We start from the raw sequence: 19702 nt of genomic DNA on the forward strand, positions 1-19702 counted from the left end.
TGAAGCTGCTGACCGTAGTGCTGCAGCTGCCGCCCTTCGAAGCAGCATAGACGTAAACAAGGTCCCATATCAAGATCTGAAACTTTTTGTAAAAAGAAAGCTGCGGGACCACTGGCAGCAACAATGGGACAGAGAAGCAGAGAAAAAACTACATGTCGTTAAACCCAAAATAGAAAAGCCCCCTGCTGAAAAACATGACAGATTTGTGGAGGTAGCCCTATGCAGATTGAGAATTGGCCACACACACATCACACACTCATACCTTTTAACGGACGCAAACAAGCCACACTGTCATCGGTGTGGGGGGCAGCTCTCAGTTCTGCACATGCTCATTGAATGCAAGATGTGCAACACGGAGAGAAAACGTCACTTTCAAGAAATATACACTCATTGCATACCCTTGCACCCTTCATTATTTTTAGCAGATAGTCCCATGTTTTCTTACAGAAGAGTCTTCTTGAAGTACATAACATACTCCCCATGATCTCACTTGGCCTCATGTTCCGTCACAAAACAATAGCGGTATTGTGGGGTTTTCAACACCTTGCATACCAATATTTCTTACTTTTAATTATGGCCCTATACACCAACTTCCATAGTTTAATTTTGATGTAGTGGATTTTTTACAGATTCCATTTTAATATTGCCTCATATCATCCCACCATTGTCATGGCGCTCTTTGCCCTCGTCGGCCTTGCGCCATAAAACCCTAAATCATCATCATCAACTGGAAAGCTCCTCTCCTTAGGCGTCTACAACACAATAGAGGAGCATGTCGAAGCACACCTTATAACCAAGCGGGAACGTCTCACGCTCACTCCTACCGGCAGACATGTATTCCGTCGTCTGGGATATTCAACCAACGCTGGAGGGCACACCGCGAAGACGGAGACTTTACGCCTCGAGCTAAGAGAAAAACTCAACGTGGCACCAATACCTCGGAACATGCACCCCGAGCATCATATAGGGAGAAGATCGGTGAGAGCCAAATATATTCAGTTCATATTCGGCAGTCACTCAGACTCGAGGTTCACGGATGCAGCCAAGTATCCGCATCGGCCCTCGATGGCAATTTCCGTCATCGACCCAGACCTGCAGGAGATAGCTTCGGCCTCCGTCAACACAAGCAGCCCAACAGAGGCAGAAGAGGCAGCTATAGCCATGGCCATAGTATCCAGCGCGTCAGACCAAAAACACGTACCCGTCATCACCGACTCCCAGGCCGCCTGCCGGAGCTATGCAAGGGGCGGGGTCTCTTCTATAGCGCACCGCATTCTCGCCAGCAAGGCGCCAGAACACCTCCCAAGTGTTACACTAGTATGGACTCCCGGACACGACTCTCTTCGTGGCAATCAGCGAGCTAACGCTGTCGCCCGAGCCCATGCCTCCCGGGCGCCACCGGAGGATAATTACCAGGAGCCCATAATGCTGCAATACAACACAATTCTACAGCACCAACGACTCACTCCTCCGCACAAATCCTTAACGAGAGAAGAAGCGACATTCTGGCGTCAACTACAAACAAACACCTTCCCGCACCTAGGAAGGCTCCACGCCATGTATCCTACAATTCACCCTTCGAACAAATGCCCTTCTTGCACAACAAAGTATGCCTCCCTTTACCACATTACGTGGGCCTGCCCCGAAATTCCAAACATTCCCCGAATACCCAACCCAACCCTTGAGCAGTGGAAAGCTGCGTTGCTCAGCTCGGACCCGGAAGATCAGCGACAGCTGGTACGACGGGCCACGAGTGCCGCCAGAGCTACAGGGGCCCTGGAATAGGGCCACCTCCCCTCCTCAAGCAAACTACACCCTTTCCTAACCAGCGTAAAATAAAGTTATTCCTCCTCCTCCTCCACCCTTTTAAGGTCCCTTTAATTTGTACCCGAGTATAGTTTGCGCGACGATGGCGACGTCACAAAAAATGAAACAAGCGGGGTCTGAGAGAAACGCCAGCCTTGTTTACTCATCAAATAACGCATCGTTGTTTGTCGAGCAAAAGCCGAGAGAGCTACGAAACATGTTATCTTCCACTTGAAACAAAATTTACTTCAGCCTTCAGTGTCCCTTTAAGCATTGTGGTCCCAAGTTGAAGGTGTGGCTGTGCCGAGAGAGGAAAGCAGAGACAAGGCAAGACGGCCGCGAAGAGTGGGGCCATAGAGTTTCTTAGTAAGTGTATACTGTAAGAAACTCTATGAGTGGGGCCACACACTAAGGCTGGCAGGAGGAGACGGAGACCAAACCGGGCCAGCTCAGAGTCTGTCCTAATTGTGGGTAGTTTCCGATGCCCGCATGCTTCGCAACAGCTCGGGCAGCGTTCACTTGCAATGTGTTCGGTGCAAGCACTGTGCTGTGAATGTGTACACAATTTAAATGTCAAAGCAAAGCTTTCTGCTTCTATTAGCCAACAACATGTCGTGGCAAGTGCCGTAAGAAACTTCCGTTTTTTTGGACACCGAAAATTCGGACTAGCTGGATATTTCCGACTTTCCCAAGGAACCGCCACTTATCCCATAGGAGTAATGACTAGCGGATTTTGCGGACTGCTCTTTTATTCGGACTATTTTTCGTTCCCCTCCAGCTCTGAAAAATCGGTCGGCTGCTGTAAAACTACTGGCACCGCCAGGGATCGAACCTGGGCCTAAAGAGACGCGGAGTGAGGGCCCGTCGTCTTAGCGACCAAGTGTGGAGACGGGGAGGCAGACGCTGGTTTCGATTTAGCGGCTGGGGAGCGGGAGGAGGGCGCTTTTTGGAGGCATCACATTAAACGAGAGTGAAGGAGAGATGGTGAGAGAGATGACGTAGTAGCCGCGCGTGCCGCCCTCCTGCTCTACCTCCGGTTTCTTTCTGCTGAAGCACGGCTGGGCTAGAGCGGCGGCGTCCGGTGCTCTGGCCCGGCCGTGGCCAACGCTGCTGCGTTCGGGACGCCGCCCCCGCGGATTCCAGGTAATGGCTGGCAGAATCTCTGGTTTCACTCTTTGTAGAGCCACGTGTGTGAATTCAGGTGACGACGTCTCATGGGCAATTGTAGAGGGTGTGACTTACAGCTTTGCTTTCCAACCACCTTCACTGCAGCGTCGATTGGAGCCCATTTTTCCCTGGTGCAGGCTGGTGGCCCACAATGGGGAGATCAACACGCTGCAGGGCAACGTGAACCTGATGCGTGCCCGCGAGGGCGTCATGCACACATCCCTCTTTGGGGACAAGCTGCGCGAGCTGTACCCCGTGGTGGAGCCCAACCTATCGGACTCCGGCAGCGTGGACACCGTGCTCGAGTTCCTGGTGATGGCCGGCCAGCGGTCGCTGCCCGAGGCGGTCATGACCATGGTGCCCGAGGCGTGGCAGAACAACACCGAGATGAGCGCCGAGAAGCGCCAGTTCTACCAGTGGAGCGGCTGCATCATGGAGCCCTGGGACGGACCCGCCCTGCTGACCTTCTCGGACGGCCGCTACATCGGGGCCATCCTGGACCGAAACGGGCTGCGGCCGTCGCGCTACTACATCACCCGTGACCGCTACATGGTCATGGCCAGCGAGGTGGGCGTGCTGGACGTCCCCTCCGAGGCGGTGGTCCAGAAGGGCCGCCTGCGCCCCGGTCGCATGCTGCTGGTGGACACTCACGCCCAGAGCGTCACCCGGGACGAGGAGCTCAAGCTGCAGATCGCCCGGCAGCGGCCCCTGGCCGCGTGGCTGCGCGAGCTGTTCACACTGGAGGACCTGCATGAGGCCGCGGGGCCCGTGCACGTGCCGGGGCTGCGCCGCCAGGACACCAGCACGTTCGCCAAGAGCAGCCGCGTGTTCCAGGACTTGCGGCTGCCCCTGTTCGGCTACTCCACCGAGACCATCCACATGCTGCTGCTGCCCATGGTGCAGACGGAGAAAGAAGCCCTGGGCTCCATGGGCAACGACGCGGCCCTGGCCTGCCTGTCGCTGAGCCAGCCGCTGATCTACGACTACTTCAAGCAGCTCTTTGCCCAGGTGACCAACCCGCCCATCGACCCGTTCCGCGAGCGCATCGTCATGTCCCTGGCCTGCCCCGTCGGGCCCGAGGCCAACATCCTGGAGCCCAGCCCCGCGCAGTGCCGCCGCCTGTGGCTGGAGCAGCCCATCTTGTCCCTGCGTGACATGGAGGTGCTCAAGGAGACCACCTACCGGGGCTGGCGCACCAAGGTCATCGACATGGTCTTCTCGGCCAGCGAGGGGGGCCCCGGCCTGCTGGGCGCCATTCGCAGGGTCTGCGACGAGGCCTGCGCGGCCGCCAAATACGGCTACACCCTGCTGGTGCTTTCCGACCGCAAGGCCGGCAAGGACTTCATCCCAATCAGGTGCGCTGGGGGGCTCCCGTCGAGACCATTTATGGTGCAAACACCTGCGGTGTGGGCGCATCCCACACAAGGGCGTATGTATGTGGCTCTGAACTTCGGAAAAAGGGGGGACGGGGCAGGTAAAACGACTTTATTCACAATAGGAAGGAGCATTTATGTAACTAACCATTCTAATAACAAAACTGAAATCAGTCCAAGGATGCCTTCTATACTTTTTAAGTAGAGGACTAATTCCCGGAAACATGCATTTGACATGACTAGCTAATTAGGCAAGAAGTCAACAAGATTTTTACATCAGTGTGATCAGACATGTCTATTCTGTGCAAGGAAGATTTTAAATTATTGCATTATGTCCTTGAGACAAAAGAAAGAACAAGGAAAGTTTCACCCTTTCAAAATCGAAAATAGTTTTACGTCAAAAAGAACGTGAAACTTCTGTCTTTGTTTTTGTATACCTAAAAGACATAAAGCAATAATCTAATAGCTTCGCTGCACAGAATAGACCCTCCTGATCGCACTGACAAAAATCTTGTTGAATTCTTGCCTAATTAGTTCATTATTGTTGGGGCAGCTTTGTGAAGGTAATTAGTCTGCTAACTCAAAAAGTACAGAAGATATTTGTAAACTGATGGCTACTTAAGGGGGGACTCTGGTCTTACGTACACCTTTGTTATTTTTATTGCACATTTTTGTTATTTTGTAGTCTGTATGTTTGAGATTTACACATTAAGTGTATTTTAACATCCTGAGCACACATATGCAGCCAGTTTTCGTCTATGTGGTGTGAGTTAGGAGTTGTGCAGCATGTTGTGCCGTTCCTTTTTGGGCAACTTTTTTATTATCCATCTATGAAATACTCGAATACTTTTTACCTCTTTGTGCTCTAGAAGGACCAAGGAGTGCAGCAGTAAATTTAGCTTTGTTTCAGCAAAGGATTTAAACTTATTGCAGAGGTGGAACAGCTGCGCCATGTGCGCCATTGAGCGCCAAACTTGTTCCATCCTGTGCCGAACCGACCCGGTTGCGCCAAACTCGTGTATCAGCGCCGTCTTAGCCGCAGCGCCTGAATTGACCGCGAGATACGACCGCCATGATGCCCCGTGCCCGAAAACTTGGCTGAAACATCTTGTTTTCGGTTGCATCAATGCTATGAGCGGCTATAGAACTCGGCCTTGGCTTAGCCGTATGGTCACTGACTCTACGTGCCTTCTATTTGAATTTCTGTGTGCATTTGCATAGTAGTGTCTTCCGGGTTCGGCCGGTGCGCCACAGTCAATGGAAAATGACCAAAATGAAAAAAAGGTTTTGTGGCTCATTGCAAACAGATTAGAATAATACCGGCATGAAAGGTTGTAGTTTATTCGAGGGGAACATCAATCAATCAATCAATCAATCAATCAATCAATCAATCAATCAATCAATCAATCAATCAATCAATCAATCAATCAATCAATAAATCAGTCAATCAGTCAATCAGTCAATCAATCAATCAATCAATCAATCAGTCAATCAATCAATCAATCAAAATTTTATTTCCACCAGTGTTCTTGCACAGGTGAAAAAAGGGGACGGAGAAAAAGCTGCAACAATATATGTACTCTGCCTAAAGGGCGGAAAAGTACACCTTTAGTTCTTGGTTCGTTAAGAGTTAGGTACCGTCCGCCGACAGGGCACCGTCCGCCGACGCGGCAATGACAGCAATGACGACACGGGAATTTCCGGCCACTTACGACGTACATTGAAAAAAATTATTTACAAAATTAATAAAACAGTGAAAATTTACAAGTAAAACCTACAAAAACGTATCCAATATGCGGGCATCATTAACAGCCAGAATGTCAACTTCCTGTCTGTGCAGACAGAGTCACTAATCATATATGCTGTCTGTGCATTAAGTGTATTTGGAAGTGTATGCTTTAGTAGCTGCTGTTAATGATGCGTCCGTGATGATGGGATCTTCCAAGGTGGCTTATGTCGGTGTGAATATACATTTACGGTTTCGTGTAAATGCGCTAAGTCCAGAAAAGTGTCTATTTTGCCTCGTTTAGCAGAGCTGTATGTGCGGATATGTTTATATTGATATATGTACTCTGCCTTTGCTATTTGGTGTTTTGAAAATAAGTCTTTAGTGTGTGCTGGAAAAGGAACATTCTCAATTGCCCGAATGGCTTTCTTTTGCAGTAACGGTACTCTATTTAGGTTTTGCAAGGTGGTGTTTGCCCACATGAAAGCACAGTAATTAAGATAGTAGTTAAGATAGTTAACTACTATCAGTAGTTAAGACAGTAGTTAAGATAGTAGTTAAGCGCCTTGATGTCAGTAGTTAACAGCGCATGGTATAAAAGTCGCTTGATGCCAGTGGGTAGGAAATGACAACACTTATTAATCATTCCGGCAGCCTTTTGCGTTTTCGAGCAGAATGAATTCAAATGCTCGTTCCACATGTTCTCGTTAAAAATGATCCAAGGGTCTTTACACACTTTACAATACTTATTTTAAATGGGCCTAAAAGCATACTGTCGGGTACAACCTCTGCCGTGCCTAAAGGGCGGAAAAGTACACCTTTAGTTTTTGGTTCGTTAAGAGTTAGGCAGTTTTTGTGGGACCATTCTTGTATTTTGTAACATATAGAACATGATATAGGTACTATAGTCTCTAAATTTTTCCCAGAAACTGATGCAGTGCAGTCGTCAGCATATATGATAAATTTACGATTTGTCTGTGTGCGCGTAATATCATTTATGTAGATTAAAAAAGAATAGGTCAAAGAATGCTGCCTTGTGTCACACCAGTCTTAATGGGCTTAATTTGTGATTTATGGTTATTTATTTCTACATAATGTAAACTTCCGCAAAGAAGACTGCACGAAATTAAGGGACACACCGCGAAAACCGTAGTTTTCTAACTTAGTATGAAGTGCTGCATGATTAACACGATCAAACGCTTTACTGAAATCTAGGTAATTACCTAGTGTAAGTAGTCTTTTTTTCAAAATCTTTCTAGGATAGTGTCTTCCTGTATAATAGAAAACTTTCTGTAGAGCGTTTTTTTCTAAAGCCGAACTGGCAGTCAGTTATATGGTTGTGTTTCTTGGAGAAAACTTCTGTTTTGTTACAAATAACTTTCTCAAGGTAATTAGAAAAAAAAATGGTAGCACTGAGATTGGGCGATAATTTAGTTCATTCTTTTCATCTCGACCAACAAAGGGATTTCATGCACTTGAAAGTAAATGGGGTGCATTTGATTGTCAGGGGGGTAGCAGCACCTGCCAGTATGCCTCAAAGCATGGATCACATGTGCCGACTGAGCTGTCGAGCTTGCACCGGGGTTGCACCCAGTGCCCCGCACGACGTTGTCCGGGAGCACTCGCTCCCGCTGCCGTGCACGCCCTGGGGCTGCAGAGGTGGCTCTGAGCCGAGGGCGATGCTGACGGTGTTGCCCCCCTCCCTCCCCCCTGCAGCGCAGCCATGGCGCTTGGTGCCGTCCACCACCACCTGATCAACATGCGCCAGAGAATGAAGTGTGGCCTCATCGTGGAGACCGGCGAGGCCAGGCAAGTGCACGCCACCTCCTCCTCCTCCTCCTCCCGTGCAACTTTCCGAAGCTCGCTTCAGCCCCCAATTCATGGGGCAGCCAGTGCAGTCGGTTTGTCGATGGAGGATCACCTGCTGCTGCTGCGGCCTGCCCTGTACGTGGCAGAAAATGCTCTTTCTGCTTGCAGGTGCCCTAGAAACCCCCTGTGCATAGAGTCAAACCCGTCCTGTTGTCCCATTTCTTTGTCCGTGTCTAATTTGCGCTTTCAGTTCCCATTATGCGTCACCAACAGGCCCAAACCATGACCCTTTTAGTCAAACCCGGCTGTACCGAACTTGTTTACATAGAATTGTCCTTTATGTTGAACTACAGTGGAAACATGATTTAACCAACAACGTGATTTAGCAAAGGAATCCGAATCTGCCCCTCAAGCGCCCATAAAGCACAGTGCTTTGTCTAATTCGGAATAGTAAAATAATGATCATGATTGGTCCCAGTTTATTGGATCTTCTCTACAGTTATAGCTGAAAAAGTATAAATTTCTGATCTATTTTGTACAGAACGCCTCGAGATTTATTCGTGGTGCGGCAAAAATAACATCGCGGGGCGCTCTTGTCCCGATTTTACGAAACTGCGCGGCGGAAAGCGGCATCCATCGGGTGGCGCCAGTGTGCCGACAATCGAGCTCACCAACGTGGAGCTTTGCGATTCCCCCCCAGACGCATGGTCCACGGTTCACCCTCTGGATCGGCAAGTGCACATGCAGGCGTTGAGTCGCCGAAGCAGTTCTTGTAAGCTAGGAGCTCAGGCACGAGATTATGCCTTCGTGGCAGGGCAGCGACGCAGTCCACCGTTGTCAGCTGCTGCTTCAGGTCTGGGGGCCAGGTCTGTATGCCGGGGTCGCGTATTTCCAAACGCTTCGCTGCACAGAGCACCCACGTGACATGTCTTTTCGCGAGATGCAGAACGATCATTGAACGTCGTCACTGGCTGCGCCCCAAGCTAAAGCGACCTAAAACATACCAAATCACTATTATTAACAAAAACAACACGTAGATTTGGTTTAGCAAAAAAATTAAATTTAGAAGAAAAGCTAAGTAAAGCCAAAATAAAACTAAGAAATAGACCTGCTGGGGCCCGAATCCGAGCCATCACCGCCAGTACTCAGTGCTCTACATCCAGGCCACAGAGCGTGAACGGTGGGCTAGTTTTAGCAGGCGCTCAAAAGAATAGCGGCCGCGGTGACATCACACATGTCACGCGCGTGCTCTGTGCAGCGAAGCGTTTGGAAACACGCTACCGGGTCCTGTGGCGAGTCCCGTGCACCTGCATGAAGTGAAAGGGAGGAGGGGATGAAGTGCCTGCCCGGGCCAGCTTCTCTTACCACGCGAGGGCTGGGTCACCGAGGTATCTTGCACTTTGCAGGGGTGGAACAGCTGCGCCATTGGCGCCATAATTTGAGCACCAAACTGGTTTACCTGTGCCATCCTGCGCCGAACTCAGTATATCAGCGCCATCCTTTGGCGCAGCGCCCAAATTGTGCCGCAAGGTACGACCGCCATGATGCCCGTGCCCCAAAACTGTTTGGAAGTTATGGTTTCGGTTTCATCAAGGCTATGAGTGGCTTTGGAACTTGTCTTTGGATTAGCCGTAAGGCTGCAGGTACTACACACCTTTTCCGCTGTACTACGCCTTCTCTTAAGATTTGTTTGTGTCACATTAGTGCAGTTTTGTGAGCCAGTGTCGGCCGCGGCACCACAATAACTGGAAAATGACCAAATGCAACTAAAACGTTTTTGTGTCGCATTGCAAACCGATAGAAAACAGGTAGAATATTGTTCGCATGTTATGTTGAGGTTTATTAATTTAGTCGGCCATTTTTGACGACCCTAGCTTTGGGGCCCGCAACCGTCTGTAGGTGCATGTATTGAACGAATAGAGTCTTTAAAGCTTTGATAATTCGGTTCACATTTGTTGTGTGGTAATGACTCATTTTTGCCTGTGAACTTCGCGGTTAGCTTCGCTTATTGGGAGGATGGTCCAACATTAATTACGCCTTCTGACACGCTCTTGTGACGTAGTGTACGGCGTATGTTCGTGGACTCTCGACACCCCGGGACGGGCGAAGACTAAGCTTCAGCTTCACACGCATTGAAACCGCTGTTCGAGGGAAAAAATGCAAGCAAATGCCTCGGTTTATTGAGTTCCTCCTTGAGTTCACTTAAACACGGCTGTTTCTTGAATACGAAGCGAGTCCTATTATCGATACCCTTCGGCTCCAGGAGTGAGGTTTGACCTTTGAACCAAATATTGCGGCGCGTTCGCTGGGGGCGACGGTAGATGTTGTAAACCTCCAGGTACAAGGCAAGATCTGCATTCCTGGTTCGGAGTATGTTCTTGTGCATGGTAGGTAGGTTATGGAGGCACCATAATGCTGTGAAAGGGTGATGCCCTGTCCGGCTGCTCCCAACCTGCTCCAGAAGGCCATTGTGGCTGCTGGAAGACTACTGCGAAAGAGGCGCTTCTGCCTGCTCTCAGGAGTGCTCGCAAACCCGTCGACCCTGTTCTCTCCCTGCTTGGAGGAAGGGGTGGCCGACGAAGCCATTGAAGATGCCGAAGCCCTTGTGCCGACAGCGGGTCAAGGGTGGGTGGGATTCCCTTGATCTGGCAGAGTGCACGAAGATATGGAAGACGCACTTACGAGAAACACGTGTGGCCGTTGCTGGCAAAGCGCACGCAAGCAGACCTCCGCTTTCGTTGCTAGAAAATAACCTGTAGGCCCCCGGGGGCCATTCTTCGTCCACTTTTTATGCGTGCGGGCCGCAAATACGACGCCGCATAACCTTGCTGGAGGCCACTACAGTATATAATCGAATGTACCGAATAAAGTGACCAAGAAATGTACAGCTCAAAATACCGAAGTTCTCGAAGTTGGTTAAATCGAGTTTTGACTATTTGTGGACACGGTACATTTGCAATGAGGAAATTGTTGTCCTGTCAAAGAGGAACGCACGCAATTTGTCTTCACAAAAACGGAGGGGCGAAGTATTGATTAGGCCTGGTGAGACAGAGGGAGCACCGGGCGATACGGCTGACACGCGAAAGCACGAGCCGCCAGCAGTGCTGCATCACATGGCACGTACCCACCACCTGTGCTTTATCATGCCGCTATCCTGCAGTGGCACACGACACATTAGAATGTAGGTGGCGCAACTTTCAGAGGCAAGGTTGCTACTAGTCGAAGCACCGAAGGAGGCCTCCCGGTACCGCTGGCGGTTGCGGAGGCAGCAGCTCAAAACTTAGACATCAAAGCAAACTGGAGTGTCGAACTTTGCGTTTTTCTCAGCAAGCACAAAATGACCGCGTTAGTAGACACCTGGGCAGACCACTGCATAATCAGTCGGCAACTTTATGACTGGCTCAGAAAGGCTAAGACTCCATGGGACGGACCGCAGATTCGAACTGCCGGGGGTCACCTGATCATGCGTGTCAGAAAATGTACCGCGAGGGTCCGCATTAGCGACTTGAATTGTGTCGCACGTTCGTTATCCTCGCGAAGTGCTGCAACTTTGTGTGCATGACGCAGTAATCGACTGTCGGCGAAGGCTATTTCAGTTTTTCTGCGAAGAGCCCACCAGAAATTACCGGCAACCGACCCACACACCTGCGAATTGTCGACTACAATGTTAGCCTACCACAAACAAGGGTGTGCATGCTTGTTTTCGTTACGTGTGATGACCTATTGAGTTGCCTATTGAGGCCTTCTTCTGGACAGTGGTATCGCCATCGCTAAAGTCCTCGGGACAGTAGCGTGCGGCGAAGCGGAGGTCCTGCTGACAAACTTTACAAATGAATGTCAACGGCGGAAAAGACATCTCCAACACAACGGATTGCTTCGTTCTGCTGAGGGAAGCTGTGGTGACAAATGAGCTCACAGTGGGCAACAGCCGCAACCTCCCGCTGACAAAGCAACGCCAGCTTTGCGAGCTGTTCCCGGACAACTCCTCGTCAACATCGGGTGTTCGCCAAACACGGTTGGTCAAATGCCGCACAATTACTGGTTCGGCCAAACCCCTACTGAGTGTGCGCAAAAGAACGGGATAAGGCAGCAGATGCTGGGCGACGACGTCCATCAACAAGCCCCTGGGCGTCATCCGGCGTCATAGTCAAAAAGGACGGCAGCCTGCGTTGATTATCGCAAACGGAACCAGGTGACCAAACAAGATGTATATCCTCTGCCGAGAGTAGGTAATTACGACATGCCTGGTACGTTTCGTCACTGGACCTAAAGAGCACGTATTGGCGAATTCAAGTCGATGAACATGAACACAAAAAGACTGCATTCGTTACTCTCGACAGGGTTAAGGCTTGGGCGAGTTGGTGCATGATTGCAAAAGGGGAACAGCGCAAACTCAGACAAAACACAAGAAGAATGTGCCAAACACGAGCGCTGACTTACAACTGACCTTTATGCCTTGGCTTTTCACATATATATGCCAATAGTCAAGAAACACAAGAAAAGCAGAAAGTTTCACGTTAGCGGGAGATACCAAACCGCTCGTCACGCTTCACCGATGCCATGTGCCACAAACAGTGGCTGTACTACTGAGGGGCAGAAAGAGATTAATTAAGAGATAATTAACCGACTGCTCACGAACTCTGGAAAGAGTGTTGTGTGTGTCTGTGACGATCGTGGCGTGTGCACAGTCTCGAGGGAACGCTTGTTTTGACCGTTGACGCTTTTGGGTATAAGTGCTACCCCAGCAAGCGCTATAACCCATTCCTGTTTGAGCAGTGAATCAATGTTGTCACTCTACTCGAGTCCTGTACCGTTGCCTCGCCCGTCGGGGCGTTGCTTTCCTCCCGCTATGAAGTAAACAGTTACGTCAGCCTACGGCTTTCGGACTTCTTCACGGCTGCAACAGCGGCTGGCCGTTCGCTTCACCACACGTATGTCGGAGGCGACAAAGCTCTGCTCAGGTCGGCTGCCCCGTACGCACCAACTGGTTGTCAGCAGTGGGATGACAACGTCACAACAGCACGCATCAGGACGACTACCTGAATTCAACGGCCACTTCTGGAGATCATTGTTTGGACGCCTTCAATTCTACTTCGAGGCCAACAAAATCACAGACCCCAGCAAGAAGAAGGCACACCTGCTCACGCTGTGTGGAGGAGACGTACGACACCGTCTCCTCCTTGGTTCAGCCAAGCACCCCAGCGGCAGTGGACTACGACGATATCGTTGCGGCACTGCAGAAGCACTACGACCCGAGGCCATCCAAAGTGTACAGTCGGGCCCATTTTCAACAGAGACCAGATGGAGGGAGAAGCGGTCAGCGCCTGCGTTGCGGCGTGAAAAAACTGGCTGCCGATTTCAACTTCGCTACGCTGCCCACCACAACGGTAGCTGCCGAACACCCAGTCGCCACGCCACCTGTGAACCCTACCATGCTACTACTGGATATTATGCTCCGTGACCAGTTTGTGTGCGGACTGCGGGAAGACTTCCTACAACAGCGCCTGTCACTGAGACCGACTTGACGTTCGCATAAGCTTACGACATCGCCATTTGAGCGTGTCGTGCTGGCAAGTGGCAGCGTGACATTCGGAAGCCCACCGAGCCGGCATACCTCACCAATCACTAGCTCTAGCCCCACCAGGCAAGTGGCAAAAAACCACCTAAGGCGCGGTGACGAGCAGCACAGCGCGCGGTCACCCAAACTTCAAAGCGCAACGTGCCATTTTTGCAAGAAACGAGGTCACGTTGAGAAGGCATGCATAACAAAGAAGAAACAGTCCAGGGCACCCCCTGAGCACCTCAGAGGCCATAACGCAGGCGGAGACGCACGGCAGTCCAGCAGCGTCACCGGCGCCGTACGTCCTGAATGTCGTTCTCAACCTACGCAAGCAACCGAAGATCATGATCGATGTCACATTGCATCATCAGCCGATCCACTTTGAGGAGGATTCCGGAGCAGCATGCTTGCTCATTAGTGAATAGACATCACCACACCGGCGGCAGCATGCACCCATCTTGCTCGGCGACGAGGGGTCGGAGCTGGCCTACTGGGTAGTGCCAACGTAGACGTTTGCTTCAAGGGCGCTGCTTATCGTGCGAGGGGCCGGATCTAGATTCTTGGGCTGAAATAGGTTCGACGCCCTTGGGAGAACGGTCAGAGGTGGTATCAATTGGCTACCGAGGAAAATATTCCCGAGTGACAGGAACTAGCAAACGGTTTTCGCTAATGATATTCAAGGACACAACGGACCTCCCATCAGTTTGGATCTGTCAAAGCCCTTTGCCATGTAGTCGGCGTACGGCGAAGAGCTTCGCCAGCTCGAGCAGCAGGATGTCATTGAGCCGATGCAGTACTCAGACAGCACTTGTCGGAGTCAGGGAAAAAAACGGAACTCAACGTCTTTGTGGAGGCTACAGGAGCACCGTGAGCCCGGCAGCGAAGGCTTCTGCCTACACAGTGCCGATGCCACTGGAGGTTTTCAGCGCACTCCCTGGAAGCCACATCTTCAGCACGCTGGACCTGACCCAGGCGTTCCAACAGCTGAAGGTGAGCGAAGAAGCATTTGAATTGCTCACTATAAACACTACAAGGGCCCTCTGCAGGGTTACACGACTTCCGTTTGGAGTGGTAGCAGCCCCAGCGATTTTCCAGAAGTACATGGAGTGCAGGCTTGTTGGAATTCCAGGAGTGTGCGTTTACCTGGATGACGTGATCTTCAGTGGCACATCAAGTGAAGAACACGCAGCACGCATAGAGCTCGCACTTGACGGCTTAGCTAGCACCAACTTGCGCATAAGCATAGAGAAATGCTGTTTTGCGGCGCCCAAGGTAAAGTTCTTGGGGACCTTATCAATGCTGAAGGTATTCATCCCACTGACGGCAAGGTGCGTGCTATCACTGAGGCACCAGCGCCAACCAACAAGCAGGAACTGCAGTCCTTTCTTGGGCTCATTATGTTCTACGATCGATTCCTAGAGCAACGAGCAACGGGGCCTAGCTACCTGTACCACCTGTTACAAAATGGCGTCCCATGGAGCTGGTCGCAACGCCACCAGAAGGCATTCGGCGCGCTTAAGGACCTGCTCTAGCGGCGCGTAGTCCTCGGGCACTACGATTAAACGAAGCCCCTGCTTCTATCTAGCCTGCGACGCATCGCCCTACGGTGTGGGTGCAGTGCTCTCACAAGCCGACGATCAAGGCAGGGACGCACCGAATGTTTTCGCTTCCCGCACCCTATCAGTAGCAGAGCGCAATTACACACAACTGGGTCGAGGACTCGCAGTCATGTATGGTACCATACACTATCACCAGTACATTGCTGGCAGACACGGACCTCTTTTGGGCCTCCAGAAAGAAATATCTCATGCGCTGCCATAAAAGTGTCAGCGTGCGACTATGAGCTCGTGCATCGCCCAGGAAAAATACACCAGAACGCAGATGCACTGAGTCGTCTGCCACTCGGCAAAACAATTGAGGATCCCCCACAAGTGGGCTGCGTGCCGATGTTTAAAGCCCTGCCAAATCCACCGCTAACCGCCGACGCAGTCGCCGTATCGACGCAAGAGGACCCGACGTTGTTGCAACTGAGCGAGGCCCTGCACCAAGGCCACATGCAGAAATTGAGTGGAGAAAACTTCAACGCCTTTTAAAAAAAGAGCAACGGAGTGTGCGTCCTGCTGGGCTACGAGGCGGACGCCGTCTGCCCGTGCCTGGTGTTTGAGATGATTTCCACGCTGCGTACCGACGGCCTCCTCGAGCCACCCCTCACGCACGAGCAGGTCTCCATCGCGGCTGAAGTGACACTCCAGTCACGAGTTGTTATCCCGCACGTACTACACGAGCAAGCCTAGGTCCCTCATTCATGCTGGACATCGAGGAGTGGTAGCCATGAAAAAGTGCTCGCAGCTACATGTGCCGGCCAGGAATTTGCGACATCGAAACAGCTGTACAAATGTGCCAAGCTTGCCAGGGAAACCTACAAGCCCCGCCCAGAGCCCCCATTCCTGATTGGGAGAAGCCAACAACCCCATGGAACACCCTGCACGTTGACTTTGCAGGCCCAATCGAAGGAACAGCAATTCTGGTTGTGGTGGATGCCTACAAGAAATGGCTGGAAGTTATACAAATGAGTAGGCCAACGTCTGTGGCAGTCATCGACGCCTTGCGTGCATTGTTTGCAACGTTCGGTCTACCTCAAAAAGTAGTATCGGGCAACGGCACGGCTTTTGTGTCGGCAGAGATCAGGCGATTCTACAAAGACAACAGCATCACTGCTGTGACATCCGCCCCGTACCACCCAGCAACAAACGGCCAAGCCGAACGCTACGTGGCCGAACTGGAGAGGGCACTTCGCAAGGACGAGACAGTGTTATAGCGACGCTTGGCCCGCTTCCTTTTCAAGCAGCGCACAACAGGGCAAAGTACTACAGGCCAGACCCCTGGCAGGCTAATGTTTTTGCGGGAAATGAGAACGCCTCTCACGGCCGTTCGACCAGAGCCATGTTCAAAGGCGGCACAGGATTCCCGCGACCTATCGCGCAGCCGGGGGATGCAAAAGGGAGAACACGTTCCCTCCCGCCAGTTTCGACTCACGCCGGAATGGCTCCTAGCGACCGCAAAAAAAACGAATTGGCCTGCGGTCGTGGCTTGTTGAGATTTCCGGGACGACAACTCTGCGGCACCTCAATCAGCTCCGCCAGCGGAGGCCGTCTTTCTAGCTAACCAGCCCCTTCTAAAGAAAGTTGTGCGTCACCACCCGTCAGCAGGGCCTGGCATCTCGCTATGGAAAGCGCCGCTGCAACGCCGACAACCTCACTCGCAGACGCCCAGCTCCCGTCTTCAATGCACCCCAAAGCCACCGACCAACGCAAATCCACATGGCAGCGACACCCCCCTGACTGCTACCAGGCGCTTTTCTAAGGGGGGAAGAAATATTGTGTGCGTGCTCCCGCGCGGAAGCGCAGTTCTGTGTCGGCGACTCCCGGCAGCGCGCCAATGTCCTCCGTGACAGGGCCTACCCTTTCCCTCGCCGATGCCTCTCCCGACTCCGCGGGAAGATGGACAGTGGACGGGGAGACGCTTTGGGGCCGCGCTTCAGACCAGTCAAAAAGCCGTGTTCTTCTTGGCTGAAGTAACCATATTTTAAGTGTCCTCGTGTGTGAGCTTGTCACTGGCTGCGCGGACATAACAGTGCTTGCTTTAATTTTGTTTGCTGGAGCTGTTTTGCATCAATTCGAATGCGCCATTTTTTTCTTGCACGGCCGGGGCCTTTCTGCGGCTATTCGAACGCGCCATTTTCTCCTTGCGCGTGTAGCCTTTCCGCGTATTTTTTGCTTACTATCGTAAAAACCAACCCAACGATCGTTCCTAACTAAATAAACGCGGGTGCTGCAGGTTAATTCCGTATATTTTGCCTGAAATGTACCTATACTTTTCTTTGCGCTGAACAACGGGGAGATGTATGACAAGTGCCAGCAGTTCATGAGTTTCGAACGCTTATGACTTTATAAACCTCTTGGCTTTCGAAGTCTCTGGGGTACGCCCCGAACGACAGCGTTACCACGGGTCGCCCTGTTGCTCTTCTTTGGTCCAGCGAGCGAGTTACGACGACAAGGCAGGCGCCTAAAGTGCTCTGCACCTAAAACGTTTAGTTGCATTACACTGCGTGCTTCAGTCATTGCTGCTCTCTTTCTTTCACTGCCAGCGGGCAGTTCCTTGTCCCAGGGATAGTCATCATCTGTGCCTTTTGCGACAGCTCACTTGTTAACCCGTGGCGGGTCAAGTTTTTCCCCTGAAAACTCTGCCATGTGGGGAAATGTTTCTGTGCTTTGCCCCGTCAGGGATATGGCCCTTACTGGTGTTGTTCGAAGGGATGCACGCATAGTGTGGGTCATGATTGTGTGGCTGACGTGGCCCTCGGTCTCGCCTCTGTCCTGACTGCTGCTGTCTCAACTGGCAGGGAGGTGCACCACATGTGCGTCCTGCTGGGCTACGGGGCGGATGCCATCTGCCCGTACCTGGTGTTTGAGATGATTTCTACGCTGCGTGCCGACGGCCTCCTCCAGCCACCCCTCACGGACGAGCAGGTCTTCAAGAACTACGTGGCCGCCATGGAGCGCGGAATCTCCAAGGTCAGCAGCCGGGCCTCGCAGTCCAGGGGTCGGTCTGGTGTGGGCACTTTTCCTTGGTGCAGAGGGTAGGCAGGGGACACCCCGAGCTTGGAGCCATGATGGCCGCCTTCTTTCTGGCCCACGTTCCCCCCTTCCACTGCGGCGCGCCTGTGTAGCGTCGGTGCGTTTCACTCATAACTTTGTCTGCGGTGGCGAGTGTAACGAGTACAGCTTTGTGAAAAGATGATGATTTGCACACATTCTTGGCGCAGGGCGAGAGTTGCAGAACTATCACACGAAATATGCATGTCTCGGAAACACGCTTTGTATGTGGAGATGAGAGGGAGGGGGTTGTATATTTTACTGGAGCTCATACACAGTCTGGGTTGTAAGAGCGGCAATGAAAACATTTATAGTCTGTAGGGATGTCGTGCTGCAAAGTTGGACCGCTGCACAGTGTTAAGTGACGCGGGAAGAAATTTGATGACGGTGGCTTCATTCCAAACATAATGTTTTAAGGCCTTCGCGGTGGCTAAAGTGAAAACTGTGGTGCCATTCGAGTTCACGACGTTCGACACGGTGCCAAACCCCTTTGGAGGGCATCTTTGTTTGCGTGCAGGGGTCGAGTGGGGTCCCCGCGCTGCCCTTGGGGGCAAGCACCTTGTTGCCCCTTGTTGCCCGCAGGTGATGGCAAAGATGGGCATCTCGACGCTGCACAGCTACAAGGGGGCCCAGATCTTCGAGATTGTGGGGCTGGCCCAGGAAGTGGTGGACGTATGCTTCCGCAACACCGCCTCGCGCATCGGCGGCGCCACGTTCGAGGTGAGCAAATCATGCAGCGGGCAGTCCACTGCTCATTTTTCGAGCAGCCCAGAAAATTTCTCAGGTGGGACAATTGGGCACAGTATCAGCATTCAAAGGCCTCTGCGGGGAGCAGCTGCTTTGGGAGTGTGAAGAGTGAGGAGGCGCAAGGCGTGCGGCACACAACGCGCACTGCGCCGAGCCTGGTTGGCGACCGAGTTGATTGCCGCTATAGATGAATGGCTCTGCTTGCACTTGCGGTTGCAACTGCGCCTGCTTGGACGAACACACGTGCTTATTGGCAGTCTTATTCACACTCTAGTTTTATTCACGCACGTCAATAGGTCAGCGAATAAGATTTGAACTAGTGCGGTTGCTCGAACGCACTCGGGCCAGTCTGGAGAGCGGTACAGCAGGTACCATGACGAGCACGAGAGAGGCGCCCAGGGAAAAGCGGGGAATACGCCGTAAAATGGCTTGTTGCCGTCGCCGGTGTTGGGAAAGCATTTATTTCGAACCGTGATAGGATAAATTCAAGGAATGCTGACCATCAGGCGGCATATTTGGGCCTTGTCACAAATACGTTACAATGATCCGCCATCCTTGGTGGGCCAACTCACGCTGCTGGGCCTCGGTCTCCTGGCTGCGTAAACGAAGTCATAAGCAAAGATCGTCTTCTGCGAAGCGTGGGCCCGAGAATTCTGGGGGCCTGAACATATAGATACCCGGGGCCACTTGCTGGCAAAGTTTCTGTTACCATCCAGAGCTTGCCTATTCAACGAAAAAGAGCCAACATACGACAGTCAAACAGGCCACACATATTCGCACATCGATCTGGCTATTGGGTCTTCCATTCTTTTTCCGTCCGTTGAATGGGAGGTCAACACTAACCCCTACGGAAGTGATC

The 19702-nt window shown here is 51.7% G+C and overlaps 1 protein-coding gene across 4 annotated transcripts in view; it reads left to right on the forward strand.

The window, feature by feature from the left end:
- LOC144151392 (uncharacterized) overlaps positions 1 to 19702 on the forward strand; it is a 458541-nt gene that overhangs the window by 190446 nt on the left and 248393 nt on the right. For all 4 annotated transcript variants that reach the window (XM_077682433.1, XM_077682432.1, XM_077682435.1 and 1 more), the window contains 4 exons: positions 3111 to 4328; positions 7789 to 7885; positions 17848 to 18015; positions 18679 to 18816. In XM_077682433.1, coding sequence (XP_077538559.1) covers positions 3111 to 4328; positions 7789 to 7885; positions 17848 to 18015; positions 18679 to 18816 — 1621 coding nt within the window. The remainder of the gene's footprint in view (positions 1 to 3110; positions 4329 to 7788; positions 7886 to 17847; positions 18016 to 18678; positions 18817 to 19702) is intronic.

This window comes from Haemaphysalis longicornis, unplaced genomic scaffold (assembly GCF_048455015.1).
Source record: "Haemaphysalis longicornis isolate Haplotype H1 unplaced genomic scaffold, Haemaphysalis longicornis Haplotype H1 scaffold_9, whole genome shotgun sequence".
In the NCBI taxonomy this organism is placed as follows: Eukaryota; Metazoa; Arthropoda; class Arachnida; order Ixodida; family Ixodidae; genus Haemaphysalis; species Haemaphysalis longicornis.